This window comes from Caretta caretta, chromosome 4 (genome assembly GCF_965140235.1).
Source record: "Caretta caretta isolate rCarCar2 chromosome 4, rCarCar1.hap1, whole genome shotgun sequence".
Lineage (NCBI taxonomy): Eukaryota > Metazoa > Chordata > Testudines > Cheloniidae > Caretta > Caretta caretta.
In genome coordinates, this window is record NC_134209.1 from 19,238,970 (window position 1) to 19,257,910 (window position 18,941).

The window sequence follows — 18,941 nt, forward strand, 5'->3', positions numbered from 1 at the left end:
CATTTACAGGCAGGATATGCAAAAGTGCTCTGCACTGGCCTAACTCCACTCCCACTGAAGTCAACAATCAAACTCCCTTTGGCTTCAATGGGAGCAGTTAGAGCAGCGAGAAGCACTTTCGATGAAACCCCTGAAAAGTTTCACCCGTGTAGCTCATATTTTAATGAATGTTACAAGTGAGACACTGCCTGTTATCATACAAACATCTGGATTTTTCTGAAGAAACCCCATACAGTGCCAGAAAATACATTCTTAAATGTGCTATAAAAGTGAAGAATTTAAGGCTCTGATTTACCTTATTTACTCTTTATTGATACAAAACCAGAAATGACTCGTGTGACCACAAATGGTTACATAAATTTACAACATACAGCTGACAAAGAGATCTGTGTCAATGTCCACGAAACAATATATTCCCAGACCTGAAGAGAATTCCAGCTGAAAAGTAATTACAGACTTCTTTAGAATCCCCCAATATCCAATGTAAGATGATCTCCAATTTGCTGGACAGGCTATGAGGAGGAGGACTCATTTAATGAATGTTCTATAATTGGCCTGAAATACAAAAAGCATGGAAGTTAGTTTATTCAAATTAACAGATCAATCTTTCAGCAAAAATTTACTGTTCCCCCACTTGCCCATATCATAACCTAAAAAAAGCCAGTGGACAGCAAGGCAATTTTTATTCATAACAGCACGGAAACACTGTCCAGATACAAAGGTGATTTTCACACACACACACACACACCCCATTTACACTAAAAACAGGCAGATTAGCCTCTACCAGATTAATGAAATCTGTTAAACCTATTCATTTGACATCTCCAAGATCTTATGGTTCCCTCAACCACTACGTCAGTTGTCATTACAAAATCACTCCTTGCTGTGACACTGCATTTTATCTGTAAATGTTATTCATCTGCTGCTTTATTTGGTTGATTATTGTGACTTTATGTATATTGTGTAGTCACAGCAAAAATTATTTGAAGAGCAGAAATTACTGTTAGAACTTTTAGTACACATTTTAATGCACAGTGCTCACTCTAGATGCACTATGTTATGTGGAGGAGTTTCAACGGGATGCTGAATTTTCAAACTGCTCTAAAATCCCCATATATAATCAGACTGAAAACTGCTATACTAGTTCTAGGCCTGGGGTAGAGTTTGTGGCGCAAGTTTGGAGGCATTTGATCAAAGCGTTCCTAACATAAAATGACTTATTTAACGTTTTAACTTTCTTCTAGTGCTTTTTTTGCATAGAGATCAGGGGAGGGATTTAAAGGCATTACCCACAAAACATTTCACTGGACTTTCCCTGCTGAGATCTAGAGTCCAGGACCAAGAACCAGCACCAAAATATAACAACCTAAAATGTATTAGATTTTCTTTTTAGTTCTGTAAAGTTTCACTGGGTTGCTCTGGGATACATATGAGCTCCGTTAACCACCACTGTTTCATATGCCTACTGGAGCGGGAGGCAACTTACATTTAGCTTGCTTTGCAAATGGAAGTTGCAGAATCACTTGTAAAGCTGCTGGGATTAGAACCCAAGACTCTGATATGAAAGACAATTTAAAAAATTATGGCTGACTGTGCCAGAGCTGAAGTACCCTACAGCAATACTCAGAGGATGTGATTCTGTGTATTAAAGGATTCAGGATGTTCAAGAAATTAAATATGGCCCATGTCCCTGTGGCTGAGACAATGGAGTGAGCAAGGCACAGAGGATTGTGTTCAGAAGTCTACTCCAGACTTCCTTTCTGATGTTAGGAAGTCACCTGAACCAGAATTTTTAGAGGTGGTGGAAATCGCCTTCTGGGGTCTGTATGAAAAACACCACTCCACAACCCCATGAGAGGTAGGAAAGATGGTCTTGTGTTTAACACACTGGACGGGGACTTAGGACTTCTCAGTTCAGTTCCTGGCTTAGCTTTAGTCAATTCACAATCTCAATGCCTCAGTTTAGAACCAGAAGGCTATTTTGGCTCTTCAGGGGACTGAGCATTTTGGCTGGGTTTGGTGCAAGGAGCCTTCCAAAGCTGTACAGAGATTCTACATTGGGAATCACCCCCTGCTCTAAGTGAGGAGCACTCTTTAGAGGTCCTGGAGGGCACCAGGAAGACACAGGACGGACTCTGCAGGTCTAGGGGCCAGTGCTGTGCTTGGTGTAACATTTTTAGATTAGCAGTGGTTATTAGGCTGTCTTTTGATGAAATGGTGGCACTTAAAGAGCCATTGTCTTTGCAAGCTCTCCTCAGCATGAGTGCCATTTAAAGCTTATTCTGCAGCCTCTCTAAAATCCATAGAAGTCTGGCTAACTGTCCCCTTTCAGTCATGCATTTCGCTTCCAATTCTCCTTCCCTCAAATTCCTCCCTCCAGACATAGCCTCCTCACATGCCCTCCTGAAGTTTATGGTTACCAACAGGAACAGACCTGCTCTAATTGTGACAGGTGGAGAAGAGACTCAGGACTTCCATTTCCCCCAGGGACAGGGAAGGGGGAAGCCATACAACCCTTTCCCTCTACCAGGAAACCCCTAAGGGATGCAGCTGCACAGGTCCCAATGAGAAGGGATTCCAGGGCTCCTCTTCTCTGCCACTACTGGGGAAAGGGGAGTGACTCTGAGGTGAAGTGGGCACGGCCCAGCTCCTCTTCCTCCCAGTGTTGTGGCCAGCTCGTAACTGATGTCCTTGCAGCTCTTCCACCACTAGCTTCTTTTTTCCTATTGGTCACTCAACCCCACCGGGTGGGCATGGAGAGGCCAGGAGAGGAGGTGCTGACAGATGAGGAGAACTAGGGAAGCACCTCCTCCCCAGCAGTCATGCCCTCCCTCACTACCCCAACTTTCTGAAGGGGCAGAGGGAGGAAGAGGGAGCATGTAAATTCACTTGCTAAAATGCTTGTTGACATGGAGTTACAATTGCAGGGACAAAACAGGGCCCTGTGCTCTTCCAGAATGTCAGAGTTTGAATCCCAGAACCAAAACAACCTAGAAAAGCTGCAGGAAATGCAGACTTAAGGTGACACTTCCCACACAACACAATCACATAACTCTTCACCCATAGGAATACAAACAGAAATTGGGAAGGTCACAGTACTTTCCTGTCCCTGCACACAACCCCAAACCAAGATAATTATTCATAGTCCAATTGATCCTCAAAGTGCTTTGTGCATCAACAATCTGAGAAGTATTTGCTGCTTATTGGCAGAGACCACACAAATGGACAAAAAATGCTAAGGGAGACATAAGATGCTGTGACCTTCCTAAGGACACCTCAGGGAAGGGACCATAGGGGTCAGAGATTTTTTCAAAATGCCTATATGATTTATATATGATTATTTATATATATATGATTTAGGAGCTGGCCTGTGCCCAAATCCCACAAATTTCTGCACAAGCTTAACCCTCTTCACCTGTGCAAAGGTAATGCCATCAGTGGAACTATTTATGTATGTAATATTAAGAATATGTTTAAGTGTTTGCAGGATCAGGCCCCCTAGTTTGTTGTAAAACAGAATATAATAAATCACAAATTAGACTAAGTAAATCCAAGAAATTTAAAATCAAGCTTGGCACTTTGTCGTACACTTATTTAGAATACAGAAAGGTAAGGACATTGAGGCAATAATTCTGATCCCCCAAGTGGATAAATTACAAAACCAGAATTGGATTATTTTGAGGAAAACTGAGGGGCAAACTATTATTGCTATCGTACAACTCTAATTGCATTTTTTTTTTCATTTTCTGTCAGGTTCAGAAAGCAAAACAGGTTCTTCGTTTTGTATCTGGAGAGTGTGGTTAGTCTGGCCATTCAATGACCAAGTTATTTTACTGAAGCAGAAGACTGAAGTAGAGTAAAATGACATCTAGCCTAGACTGATTGGATGAGATTGATCCACCTATACTTTCATTTGGTTTATTTAAAGTTTAACCAATACGAATCAGACTAGATCACAATGGTCCCTTCCTGGCCTTGGAATCTATGAGCTCTAAGGAGATCCTGACCCAAAAATACAAAAACAAAACAGAAACAAGTAGTAAAACATAAAAGTAAACATTCAACATGATCAAAACTTATTTAGCTCTTAAAATACACTGAGCCTTATTTATAAGTTAAAATATTTGTTCAGCTATGACACATGGGTATTAACTTATTCCCACAACTGCCAAGGCGCCTTAGCTATGAATTTTCATAAAAGTGTTCAACAAATTCTAGTTACTCAAAAAGCAAGTGTTTGCATTTACCAATATTAGTAAAATCAGCTACAATAATAAATGAGGGTACATTTGCTGGGTGCAGCATGACCTCTGCAATTATCACGTAATTGTACTTTATGGGCCAATACTGGGAGCCTCAGACTTTCCTCTCAAGGACCTTCCTTCAGCACTTTTTCCCTGCCAGGCTATATAATTAGTCCTACCTCATAAGCTTAATTGTAAATTTGTTAATTAGCCCCAGAGCTGACTTGGCATTTATTGAGACATAAGGGAGGGTTCTTGGTCTATTCAATGTACAGACTACTGCACCCTAGGGGAGTCCCCCCATCAGTAATAAAATTTCACAAATTATGTTTGAAAAACTTTTCTATATTTAATTAACTTTAATTTCTTTAAATTGCCCATTTTGTGCTACAATGAAGGTGAGGTTAGCATAAAGGAAGGATACAATTTATCAAGTTCAGGTATCGTCTTCTGTTGCCTTTATGGAATAATCACCAGTTGAACACTGCCTTTTGGGTTGTTGATGAAAAAACTCATTGCTCCTACATGAATAATGTAAGAACTAGTAGAAACCCAGGACAGGGATCTAAGTTACCATGGTGGCTATGTTCTGTTGAAAATGGCAATGGAAATATTTCACTTACACAGTCAAACTCTGTGTTCTGCTCTTCCATTTCAATAAACAAAGTTCCATTCAATGGCATATTTGACTTTGAAGAATCTAAAGAAACTGGTTTTCTGCAATCTTACCATAACAACTTTACCATCTTACCTAACTCTTGACAATGTTTATATTTTACTTTAAAAAAAACTATTTGTGACTTTGGCCCATTCAACTGCTTCTTTCCTATCGCTCCCTTTGATTTTAGGCATGTTGGTTTAGGTACGTTCATATACTGATGGTTGATAATCCCTAAACTCTCTTCATAAAACTGCAGTATTGAACAGGAGCTTTCATGTTTACTACCGTTAGAACAAGAAACCACCAACTAGTGAATTCCCAAACTTACTTTATTCATACACCACCTTCTTAAAAAGAACTGTTGTGAAGTCAACAGAACATTCAGCTGACATACAACCAATGCCATAAAAATACTTTTATAACTTGTCTCCTATTAGGCAGAAAGAACCGTCATGTTATCACCTCCATTTTAATTTTTTTACAGTTAAAGTCTTCATTTCATTTGAAGTTAAAGCCTAATGTTTCTAGGATGTGTTATATTTCTGTAAATATTTCAGAGTAACATGTTCAAAATGAAAAAAGGAAATGGGGCGTAGCTGTAGTAGGAGGCTGTATTAAGACTATCAGAAAATACTGTTTCAGAGTAGCAGCCGTGTTAGTCTGCATCCGCAAAAAGAAAAGGACTACTTGTGGCACCTTAAAGACTAAAATTTATTTGAGCATAAGCTTTCGTGAGCTACAGCTCACTTCATCGGATGCATTCAGTGGAAAATACAGTGGGGAGATTTTATATACACAGAGAACATGAAACAATGGGTGTTACCATACACACTGTAAGGAGAGTGATCAGGTAAGGTGAGCTATTACCAGCAGGAGAGCTGGGGGGGGGGGGAACCTTTTGTAGTGATAATTAAGGCGGGCCATTTCCAGCAGTTGACAAGATCGTGTGAGGAAGAGCGGGGGGGGGGAGGGGCGGAATAAACATGGGGAAATAGTTTTACTTTGTGTAATGACACATCCACTCCCAGTCTTTATTCAAGCCTAAGTTAATTGTATCCAGTTTGCAAATTAATTCCAATTCAGCAGTCTCTCGGAGTCTGTTTTTGAAGTTTTTTTGTTGAAGAATTGTGACTTTTAGGTCTGTAATCGAGTGACCAAAGAGATTGAAGTGTTCTCAGACTGGTTTTTGAATGTTATAATTCTTGACATCTGATTTGTGTCCATTTATTCTTTTACGTAGAGACTGTCCAGTTTGGCCAATGTACGTGGCAGAGGGGCATTGCTGGCACATGATGGCATATATCACATTGGTAGATGTGCAGGTGAAGGAGCCTCTGATAGTGTGGCTGATGTGATTAGGCCCTATGATGGTGTCCCCTGAATAGATATGTGGACACAGTTGGCAACGGGCTTTGTTGCAAGGATAGGCTCCTGGGTTAGTGGTTCTGTTGTGTGGTTCCTGGTGAGTATGTGCTTCAGGTTGAGGGGCTGTACACTTCAGGTGGGCCCTATGCTACCAGCTCTCCCAGCTATCTTCAAGACACCACTGACTTCCTGAGGAAACTACAATCCATCTGTGATCTTCCTGAAAACACCATCCTAGCCACTATGGATGTAGAAGCCCTCTACACCAACATTCCACCCAAAGATGGACTACAAGCCTTCAGGAACAGTATCCCCGGGGGAGGGGGGGGAGGGTCCAATATTGCCAGTGGTGGGAAGGGCATAGGTGGTTCCATCCAGGGGTTTACATACCATGGGGCAGGATCCTGAGAGTAGGATGAGGTAATTTTTCTGTGACTTCTATTGATTGGGGTCTGAGGATGGGAGATTTGATATGGTGAGCATTTCCCCTGCAGTCTAGCTTCCTCATCACTGGATGAAGGCTGTCCAGACCCTGACTGAGCATTTGGAGAGAAGCAGGCATTAATTATGGGTGACTGCAGGATGGGCGACACCAGCAGGTCCCTTGACTGTGTAAACTGCAGTGCTGGAGCCCCTCTGTGAGGTGAGGGCTGTGCAAGAGGAATCTGCTATGAAGAAAAGTTCCTCTGCACCAGTGTCCTAAGCGTTGTTTCACTGCTGGCCAGCCCAGCAGGTGCCGGTGCCGGGAGAGCAAGAACAGCCCACGGGGGGTCAGGCCTATCAGCCTGTGTTGGCACCGCGACAGAAACGGTGCCGAATGGTGCCATATGAGAGGCAGGCAACTGGAAGCCTGAAGCTTTGCGGTACTGCTGCAGCCGGGTTTCGCGCAGCGCCGGAGGAGCCCAGCACGTCAAAAGTGCTCAGCCAGGGAAGCGCCGGGAGGGAGGCTGTAGACCCGCCCAGGGAACTCTCTTCCCGCGGGTGAGAGAAGGTGCCATTTTTTGGACTTTTTTTGTCCTTCTTTGAGGCGGGGGGGTTGTGGTGTGCAGCGGAGCCAGAGTCGGCACCCGGGTCTGAAGCTGACCCTAAGGATTTCTGGAGGAGGAGCAGTTTTAGTCTCAGCTTCGTGTCCTTCCGTGCCCTAGATTTAAGCTTGCTGCAGTGGGCACGTTTTGGGAGGGAATGTGGGAGTCCCCCAAACATTTTATGCATTTTGAATGGCCATCCGACAGGGGGATGGCATCATTGCAGGTAGAGCAGCACTTAAAGCCTGGGGAGCCAGGCATGTCGGAAGCGGCTGCCGCTGACAGGAATAAAGAAAAAGTTGTTTGTTTTTTTTTGAGAGAGAGAGAGAGAGATGGAAACTAAATACTCCTGGTAACTAACTAACTAACTAGAAAGGTAATTGTAACAAAGGGAGAGAAAGTCTCTAATGAGTCTGCTGACCTCCGTCTCAGGCCGGGGACAGTAGAGAAGGAACTGAGGAGACCAGTCGCGCTCATGAACTATTAAGGTACACTCAGAGCGGGGGGCAGGCTCTCCACATGCACAACCAGTATGAGGACTGCTGTAAAAATCTGTGAGCGAAGGTGCAGGGATGCATCAACACCTGGAGTGGAGCACCCACAGGGACATCTCTCAAAGAAGAACTGTATAGACCCAACATTGCACAAGGTCATGAGAGTAACCTGGAGTCTTAAAGGAAATGTCGATGTTTTTATTCAAAAGATACAAGTCTCATCTAGCCTTGCAAAAACCTACTGAGAAGAAAGTCTTCAACTTTATAGTATAAAATTTGTTTTGGGGTATTTGGGCAAATAAATGAGGCTCAAGCAGAGAGCATTTCAGTTGGCTGCCCCCAGACCTAAGAAATGACCACGACACCAGAGGAAGCGTACACACACAAGAGATTTTACTCAGTGTTCTTTCACAACCAACCAACAAAAAATGTCTTTGTCCACAGGCAAGTGTCTGGTTCAACAGATCAGGAACCAACAAGGATCAATCTCTGTTGCCACACTAGTCTGTAAACTGGGCCGTCCTTTACTTCAGGGTAAACTGGTAAGCTGTTCCTCTTTCTCAGGTGAACAAACTACAAAATCAACAGAATACACCCACACCCTTACTTAAACAAGACACTTTGTTCCAGAGGTTTATATGATGCACTTGAATCAGTTTTGTACCACCTGGGACTAAGGGTATGTCTTTACAGTGGCATAGAGACTCAGAGCCCAGGTCAAGTGACTTGGGTTCACAGGAATTGAACTGCAGAGCTAAAAATAGCTGGAGCCTGGTCTCTGAGCCTGAGCTCCAGTCCAAGTGGGAAGGTCTACACTGCTACTTTTAGCCCCGCAGCCCGAATCTTGCAAGTCCAAGTCAGCTGATGTGAACCCAGACTCAGCACAAAGCAAATAAATCAATCATGTTAGAAACTACACTTGGGCATAACATGTTTTTGGCTTTAGCTCTTGATTAGTTTTCGTAAAATGTGTTAAAAATTTAAGGCTTCAGGGCTGTCAGTTTGTCAGCAGACCAGGCACATCTCTGGAGGCATCAATGGAATAACACACTGTAATGCCATTGTGTCTTTTTCATGCCCATGATATGGATGTACCACGTCCCGCAATAACAGAGAAGTTCAGTACCTTCGATCCTTGATCTCTCTGCTAAGCCTACCAAAACTATGATATGGATGTGCCCAAGAAAAAGTAAACTGATGTCACCATTTCATCTCATACCTCAAAAAGTACAGCTAACAGAGAACACCAATCTTGTTCAATAATAACCTGGCTCATATCTGAACAAGTAACTTACTAGATAAAATGCTCTGTATTCTATTACCTAACTAGAGTCATCCAACCTCACTTTTATATAGCATTATACAATAGACATCATTATGGTCTATCAAGTAAATAAAATGATAGGTTGTCCTATTTCCTTGGATAAAGTTATTGTACCATGTAAATGATGTGCATTATACAAACCCCCCAAAATAGCCGAATACAGATGCTGAACTAAAAAATAACTGTGCTTAGAGGTCCACCTACTGGAGTATATCGGAAACATTTCATAGAATCATAGAATAACAGAGTTGGAAGGGACCTCTGGAGGCCATCTAGTCCAACCCCCTGCCCAGAGCAGGACCAATCCCCAACTAAATCATCCCAGCCAGGGCTTTCTCAAGCCTGACCTTAAAAACTTCTAAGGAAGGGGATTCCACCACCTCCCTAGGTAACGCATTCCAGTGTTTCACCACCCTCCTAGTGAAAAAGTTTTTCCTAATATCCAACCTAAACTTCCCCCACTGCAACTTTAGACCATTACTCCTTGTCCTGTCATCTGCTATCACTAAGAATAGTCTAGATCCATCCTCTTTGGATCCACCTTTCAGGTAGTTAAAAGCAGCTATCAAATCCCCCCTCATTCTTTTCTTCCGTAGACTAAACAATCCCAGTTCCCTCAGCCTCTCCTCATAAGTCATGTGTTCCAGTCCCCTAATCATTTTTGTTGCCCTTTGCTGGACTCTCCAATTTCTCCATATCCTTGTAGTGTGGGGCCCAAAACCGGACACAGTACTCCAGATGAGGCCTCACCAATGTCGAATAGAGGGGAACGATCACGTCCCTCGATCTGTTGGCAATGCCCCTACTTATACATCCCAAAATGCCATTGGCCTTCTTGGCAACAAGGGCACACTGTTGACTCATATCCAGCTTCTCGTCCACTGTAACCCCTAGGTCCTTCTCTGCAGGACTGCTGCCGAGCCATTCGGTCCCTAGTCTGTAGCGGTGCCTTGGATTCTTCCGCCCTAAGTGCAGGACTCTGCACTTGTCCTTGTTGAACCTCATCAGATTTCTTTTGGCCCAATCCTCCAATTTGTCTAGGTCCCTCTGTATCCTATCCCTGCCCTCCAGCGTATCTACCTCTCCTCCCAGTTTAGTGTCATCTGCAAACTTGCTGAGGGTGCAATCCACACCATCCTCCAGATCATTAATGAAGATATTGAACAAAACCGGCCCCAGGACCGACCTTTGGGGCACTCCGCTAGATACCAGCTGCCAACTCGACATGGAGCCATTGATCACTACCCGGTGAGCCTGACAATCTAGCCAACTTTCTACCCACCTTGTAGTGCATCCATCCAGCCCATACTACTTTAACTTGCTGGCAAGAATACTGTGGGAGACCGTGTCAAAAACTTTGCTAAAGTCGAGGAATAACACGTCCACTGCTTTCCCCTCATCCTCAGAGCCAGTTATCTCATCATAGAAGGCAATTAGATTAGTCAGGTATGACTTGCCCTTGGTGAATCCATGCTGACTGTTCCTGATCACTTTCTCTCATCTAAGTGCTTCAGAATTGATTCCTTGAGGACATGCTCCATGATTTTTCCGGGGACTGAGGTGAGGCTGACTGGCCTGTAGTTCCCAGGATCATCCTTCTTCCCTTTTTTAAAGATGGGCACTACATTAGCCTTTTTCCAATCTTCTGGGACTTCCCCCAATCGCCATGAGTTTTCAAAGATAATGGCCAATGGCTCTGCAATCACATCCGCCAATTCCTTTAGCACTCTCGGATGCAACACATCCAGCCCCATGGACTTGTGCACGTCCAGTTTTTCTAAATAGTCCCAAACCACTTCTTCCTTCACAGGGGGCTGGTCACCTCCTCCCCATGCTGTGCTGCCCAGTGCAGTAGTCTGGGAGCTGACCTTGTTCATGAAGGCAGAGGCAAAAAAAGCATTGAGTATGTTAGCTTTTTCCACAACCTCTGTCACTAGGTTGCCTCCCTCATTTAGTAAGGGGCCCACACTTTCCTTTGATTTCTTCTTATTGCCAACATACCTGAAGAAACCCTTCTTGTTACTCTTAACATCCCTCGCTAGCTGCAACTCCAGGTGTGATTTAGCCTTCCTGATTCCATTCCTACATGCCCGAGCAATATTTATATACTCATCCCTGGTCATTTGTCCAATCTTCCACTTCTTGTAAGCTTCTTTTTTATGTTCAAGATCAGCAAGGATTTCACTGTTAAGCCAAGCTGGTCGCCTGCCATATTTACTATTCTTTCTACACATCTGGATGGTTTGTCCCCATAACTTCAATAAGGATTCTTTAAAATACAGCCAGCTCTCCTGGACTCCTTTCCCCCTCATGTTATTCTCCCAGGGGATCCTGCCCATCAGTTCCCTGAGGTTGTCAAAGTCTGCTTTTCTGAAGTCCAGGGTCCGTATTCTGCTGCTTTCCTTTCTTCCTTGTGTCAGGATCCTGAACTCGACCATCTCATGGTCACTGCCTCCCAGGTTCCCATCCACTTTTGCTTCCCCTACTAATTCTTCCCTAATTGGTTCCTTCAGCACTTGCACCAGGAAATTGTCCCCTCCACTTTCCAAAAACTTCCTGGATTGTCTGTGCACCGCTGTATTGCTCTCCCAGCAGATATCAGGATGATTGAAGTCGCCCATGAGAACCAGGGCGTGCGATCTAGTAGCTTCTGCAACTTGCCGGAAGAAAACCTCGTCCACCTCATCCCTCTGGTCCGGTGGTCTATAGCAGACTCCCATCACGACATCACCCTTGTTGCTCAGGCTTCTAAACTTAATCCAGAGACTCTCAGTTTTTTCTGCAGTTTCATACTTGAGCTCTGAGCAGTCATACTGCTCCCTTACATACAGTGCAACTATTTCTAGTAATAGACTAGACAAGATTTATAAATGTAGGACTACATTTTTCAAAAAGTGCTTGATTTTCACAACTACCAGTATGTTTTCCAATTCTGCTTTTCCTTCTCCCCTAAAGAGAAAATTTTCCATAAACTATACGTCCTTAAAGCCAGTTTTATTTGCATTGCAATTCCTGTTTTAGGAACTCAGACTCCCTTTTCATGGCATACTGTGGAACCAAGGAAACATCTACTCCTCCACTATCACTAGTTGGTTTAATAATGTATTCCATTATTTATCTCAAAATGAAGTCTGTCCAAGGAAGATTAAACTAAGTCTGTGGGCAGAACAAGAAGGTACAGATATCCACTGAAGAGTCAAGGCACCTAATTTGGAGATATCTGCACACCTTCTCCAAACTCTACACACTAGACATAGCAGCTTTGGCTGGGGCTGCATTTTAATAGAATAGCTAGCACCAGGATCATAAGCGAGCACTGCTACTTAAATAAATAAAAAACAGACCTTCTGAGACCTCACTTAGCTCAGACTTTGTTCTTTACAACACATTGGGCTTTCTTGTTAAGGAAGCTACTGGAAGGCAGCTACCAACTTCTCCACTCCAAACCCCCTCTTTCAAAGGAATGTTCTTGGAATGTCCAAGCACTTTTGCAGATAGCTTTGAAGTTAGTTAGCAGCTGACAAACCAAATACAAGGTACTGTGAAGCCAATTCATCTTCACTATTTTCATGTGTGCCAGAAGTTTAGCATAACAATCACTACCAAGACTTTCAACAAAGTGATTCACAGGTAGTGGGTCCTCAAACAGCTTTCAACTCCTATTCAGCTTTTTCTACTTCCTCCTTTTCCTGTGCAATGGCAGAGGTAATTCAGAAAAGGGAGAATATTTGAATAGCTGTGGTTTATCCTTATCTTAGGCCGTAATGAAACTTGACTAGCCTGGGAGGCTAACGTTATCCACACCATCTGCTGTCTAGACACTTGGCTTCAGGAGTACACTGTACGTTCATGATTTTCCCAGAGGTCCTCATTACTATCGAGGAAGTCATGGAGCATAGTAGAGGTAAACGTTAAGAATTCTAATGTGGTTGGCAGTTGCCATACTATCAAGGTAAAAGATGCAAGGTAAAATAAAATACCCACATATTCAGAACGAACCACTCATTCTGTAGTCTTCATATATAGCTGGTCTAGAGGTTTATATGAGACCACTACCCCCTTTGAGGCAGTGTAAGGGGCCAGATCTGTCAAAGGCCCTGGTGTTTAATCAGGCCTCCTGGCTTTTCCATGAGGTGCTGTTTGAGATACAGTTCTCCAGGAATTTGCATTCTCTTGAATGACCAGCAGATACTGCACGTTTCTGTTGTGTCACTCATCCAGACACAGCAAGCACTGTGCGATCAGTGTGTGTGTGTGTGGGGGGGGGGGATCTTCAACCTGGTGAGGTCATATCACTAGATTTCAGACTAACTACTTAAAATGAATACAAACTAAGTAGTGGGTACTAAACTAATACTAACAATCTTCAAAAACAACAGAGAAAACTCACTGTAATGCAGTGCCTATAAAGTAAACTGCACAGGGATCTCCGACTCAGGCTGCAAGTAGTAAGAAGGAACTGGGGGCACAAGGGCAGTGCAACCCTTTTACGTAGCCTCAGGAGGGGGCCTGAGGTGGCACAGGGCACATGCACCACCCCGACAGGTACTACTACACAAAGTTCTCCAACTATGACACACTGAGCATGTGCACACCTGAGTCCAACATACACCTGCAAACACTCGAAGAACAACTATTGGCATTAACACTAGCTCTTCTGGTAATATTTTAACAATGCACGAACAAACATTTTGTGAAGATAATTAAACTGCTTATTGATAGTGAAGCAGTCTTAACGCTAAATGGATCAAATTCATACAGAAGTACTCTAAATATGTGCCTAGACAATTAAAATGTCTTATTTAAACCATGGCAATCTGATAAATATACAAAGCAGGAGTGTGCCTAGTAATTCAGTGACTCCCTTTGATCCCATTTACATCTCTCTGTTTTGTCAAAAAACAACTGTCCCTAATGTTGATACACACATTTGAGATCTTCGATCTCAGCATTTTCCTAGTCTAGAATGTTAACCCCAGGCCAATAAAATTAAATAACATTCTTGGCTTGAAAATCAACAAGTTTGCGGAAGCCTCCTGGGATCACTGGCCATGAAAACCTGAGGAGAATAGTACTCTCTCTCTGACCATTTCAACTTTCAATGTTAGGTGGGATTGCAGAGAAGGGATTCTAACAGGTCCTCAAGCATTATAATAAACCTTCTGGATGTTCGACTTAAACATTCATATTTTCATCAGTAAAAATTTAAATATAAAAGCTGTATTTTATTTTCATTTATGACCATCTATTCTGTTAAAACTTGACAAATGAAACTATATTTGTTAGGCATTAAACAATAAATTGATAAGGACAAGAAGACTCAGCATGCAGCGTGATAAGACTTCTAAATGATTAAAATGAAAATCTGTATTCCAATGTATACAAGAGACAGCTTGGAAATAGTCCAGCATTCAGTCAGATTGTTATTGAATGGGGGGAATGGGTTACCAATGAGATGAAGGTTCATTAATTTCAATGAGAGGTAATTTGTCAAGCAACATAGGACGTGTCAAGAGAGATTACTTAGATCTCATCTTTCTTTTTCAAAAAAAAGGAAGAAAGATGAAAGCACTGAACTGCCAGGAGAAAATACAGTTGTTACAAAGAGACATTCAGAGATAGCAGAGAGAAAAGTTGTCAGCTCTGGTTAACGTCTTGTCCCCTGAGATACATTACAGTGCAGTGACATCAAACTGGACAATTGTAATTGCTATTATGAATGACACAAGGATAAAAAGAGGCCTGAGGTATGTGCTGTGACAAGCAAAATAGAAAATCTACCATAAAAAAAATACTGTCCAAAACTTACCCAAATACCAACTTTCCATTGGTCTAGTTTCGAAAAGGGAGGCATTTTGCATTTGAAAAGGGCATGTGAAAAATCTCACAATTGTCTGCAACCTCTAACAATATCCACCATAGATGACTTGAGGAGAGGGCACAGGACAAGCTGGTATAAATTTTCAACCATACACTATAGTTCAAAACTTAACAATTCATTTATTAAGATATGATTTTTAAAAAAATTAAATACCTCTACCTCTCTGTTACAGAATCAAGTCTTTATACTGTATACACACAAGAGATCAGAGTAAATTGGTACAAGGGACTCTTTAAGTGTCTTAATTTTTTGGCTTTAGGATTTGAAGCTCAGTCTCAGTACATGTACTTACTTAGACTATGGAAGTCATAGACCATTTCTCAATAACCTGTATAATTTCAGGACCACTCTGTTTTATTTTTGAGTTCTAAATTTGGGCATGACAACTCTCTGGGAGGTGTTGGGTGCCCAGGAGTTTTGAAAATCAAGTTACTTAAGAGTGAAACTTAAGGTACCTACTCTAAAAACTGCATACAGTTCAAGCTCTTCAAATATCTATATTTGTAAAGATCAGTGTATATTTAGAGTAATATATTTTTAACAAAACCATTTTGGGATGACATTTTACTCAGCTCAAAAGTTATAGGTTTCATAATACTTACTGCTAATTAGAAATAAAAGTTTTAAAAAACATTTTTATGAGCTGCTCAATCATATCACCTTCCTTTTGACAAAAAAAAAAGATTCTTAATTCCATAGGAGCTCAGGTGTCCTATTTTTGGTAGTGGAAAAATTACTTTGTATACGCACAGCTATAACATTTAAAAATGCAAATTTTTAAGAAATAGAATGTTCAGATGGACATAAAAGGCCCTTTTATATTCAAGAGTAATTGGATAATAGAAAACCACACTGCACACAAACCTGAAATATATTTTAGTTAAAACCTTTATGTACAAAGTTATTTTCCCCACCTTTCTCCTTTCAGCTGTGTGAAGAGAAGAATACTTTCCTCATTCAGGAGATTGCGTATATTGTATCCATTTCCTAAGAGTAAAAGAATAAAAAGTCATCAGAACGTTTTATTGCATTATGACCACACATTGCTGTAGCATTACTTAACTTTGAACACTTGTCCTATAGGCATTTTGAACTCTTTGGCAGTTAGGATAGGTCGGCAACTTAAACAGGATTTCATCCATAATTCCGAAGCAAGATAATGGGCAAGCCACCAAAGTCTGAATTTAATTTAAAATGTATGAATAGTCGGGAAGAAAAAAATTACATCTAGAATTGCTTATTTTGATATAGAGTTAGACTAATTTTAAGAAGATGTGTATTGAGGAGTGTCTTGAAGGGAATGTGTAAGATTGGGCCATCAACAGTTATGAGAACTTTAATAAAAGCCGTGATTTTCACACCAAGAAAAAAAAACAGGGCTATCCCATCAAGAGGTTCAAACTTGTAATCAGAGTTCTCAAGAGTAATGTCTGCAGATCGTCACTAGCAATTTGTATGCTTACAGCACCACAAACTTAGAGCCATTTAAAAGAGTACATACTTCCTGTAGAGTAAGGCTTTTGATATGAGGTCTACAGTCCCTACCACCTTCAATGCCTCTCCACTTATTCCGAATACCAAGAGATGGACCCTAGGGAAGTGGAGAAGGATGGAAGTTAAGCATAGAGCTGTAGAGGCCATACACAGAGATCTTACCAGTCACAGGTAATTAGTCAATTTTTTCCCTTCAGAAATTGCCACTGCAGATCAACCTCCTGAAGGAGGGCTGAGCACTAATTGAACAGTGACAGCCAGAATAGGATGTCAGGTTGAGAAATTATTGCAGGGGTGGCCAACCTGAGCCTGAGAAGGAACCAGAATTTACCAATGTACATTGCCAAAGAGCCACCGTAATATGTCAGCAGCCCCCCATCAGTCCCACCACCCCCACTCCCAGAGCCTCCTGCCCACCAGCGGCCCTGCCGATCACTGCCTCCCTTTCCCTCCCTACCCATCAGCTGTTTTGTGGCATGCAAGAGGTGGGGGGGGGGGCGGGGAGAAGGGAGAAAGTGGGAGAAGCGAGGGCATGGCAGGCTCAGGGGAGGGGGGGCAGGGTCTGTGGCAGAGCCAGGGGTTGAGCCGTGAGCACCCCTCGGCACCCTGAAAAGTTGGCACCTGTAGCTCCAGCCCCAGAGTCGGTGCCTATACCACACATTAACTTCTGAAGAGCCACATGTGGCTCCAGAGCCACAGGTTGGCCACCCCTGAATTATTGCTACAAGAAATTATAAACAGAGATCCAGTGGCAACTTTGCACTTCTCTGATAGATATTTGTGGCACTCTGTACCTCAAAGCAGCACCCTGAACCCCCATATTCATCTGTCATATAATTATATTTCATTCAAAGTATGTCATGTAAGATATCATATGAAAGGTCACGATCTGCTGAAACTCACTGTTCTATCAAAATACGTATATCATTAATGTGTATGAAGTTAAGCGATTTTGAGTTCAGTAGTGGAGTTGTAAAGGATTGACAATTCTGTAAGAGAAGCACCACACAATGGGGACTGCTCAACCCTGTGACTCAGCAAGTCCCATCAGGTATGCCTGGGCTAGATTCTGTCCATACACAAGAATTACGAGTATAAGGGACAGGGGCATTGTGCTTTTAACTTTCTCCTCCCTCACCTACACTGGAAGCAAGAAGAACCCTGGGAAGACAAAGACTTGAACTGAGAAGACTGGTCCCAGGCATAAAGCGGAAGCCTGTGTATTAAGAACTGTATCCTACCTGCAACATCCAGTGGGGTGAGAAAAACCGCTTGATCTAAATATTGCCTAGTCTAATAAGGTTTAAGATTTAGACTGTGCACTTACCCTTTATTTTCTTTGGTAACTATATCTGACCTTTTGTGCCTACCACTTATAATCACTTAAAATCTATCTTTCTGTAGGTAATAAATCTGTTTTATATGTTACCTAAAACAGTGTGTTTTGCTTGAAGTGGCTGGGAAATCTCAGTTCAGTTTACAAAGGCTAATGTGTCCACTCTCCACATCAAGGGAGGGGTGGACTCAGTAAAAAACGTACACTAGTCAGGTTTCTGATCAGGGCAAGACGGTATATTCCTTGGATGCAAGATTGGGGGTTGGGAGATTTGCTGGTGCCTATCTCTGTGTGATTTGTGAGTGGTTCAGGGAGCATACATGCAATCTAGCTGGGCGTAGGGCGTCACATGCTGTTGTACTGAGAGATAACAGCACATGGAGGGGTTTGCTGCTGGTCACTAGCAAAGCATTGTGAGAGACCACGCAGGCTGGAGAATTAAGGGGACCCAGTGATAGCCCAGTTCCAGGCTGTACCCAGGGATTCCATCACAATATTACATGAAGTTCCATCAAAGTTGCCTTCAGCCTAGTGAAATTGACTGTCTACTTCAGAATCATCACTAATTAAAGTCATAACAAGCTTGAATACTGTCTGATCCATTTACAGCAAACTAATATGGAATAGATTCCATTTTAAATTTATCTTGGAAGGGAAAAAACTGGGTAATTAACAAAAAGTTTGTCCCTCTTAACATCCAACTTGTGTAACCTCGCCTTGACAGGTACATTATGTAGTTTCAGAAACCAAACCAGACGTGTCAAACTGATTCAAGTGGAATTTTATGACAATTTTAAACAGAACATTAGTGTGCAGATGCAAGACCAACTTAATGCAATAAATAATCAGCCAAAGTTGGTAACTTGCTGTCTTCCTTGCAGATGTTATAGCTAGGAACAGTATTCAGGTTCAGATAAATGGAATACTTCAAGGACTCAGGGTGTAACTATCACTCTACTCCTGGGAGACTGCAGACAGGCATTTGCCAGGATGCATCACTGCAGTAGGGCTGTGGCTGAATGTAAAAAGAAGTTAGATTGTAAATAATGTGTGTTGTGTGATGCTCAAACGTCCAATGGATCAGCGCAACTGCAGCCTGAAAGGTATAAGGGAAAAG

At 42.3% G+C, this 18,941-nt stretch overlaps 1 protein-coding gene across 4 annotated transcripts in view; it reads right to left on the minus strand.

The window, feature by feature from the left end:
* Positions 1-290: 290 nt before the first annotated feature.
* The window catches only part of CENPC (centromere protein C), a 68,835-nt gene continuing 50,184 nt past the window's right edge, over positions 291-18,941 (minus strand). For 3 of the 4 annotated variants that reach the window (XM_075127426.1, XM_048847069.2, XM_048847072.2), the window contains 2 exons: positions 15,909-15,981; positions 291-555 (listed from right to left, as the gene is read on the minus strand). In XM_075127426.1, coding sequence (XP_074983527.1) covers positions 513-555; positions 15,909-15,981 — 116 coding nt within the window. In that variant the 3' untranslated portion in view covers positions 291-512. Of the gene's footprint in view, positions 556-15,908; positions 15,982-18,941 lie in introns of those variants that run through there. The other variant, XR_012668006.1, reaches the window with a different exon arrangement.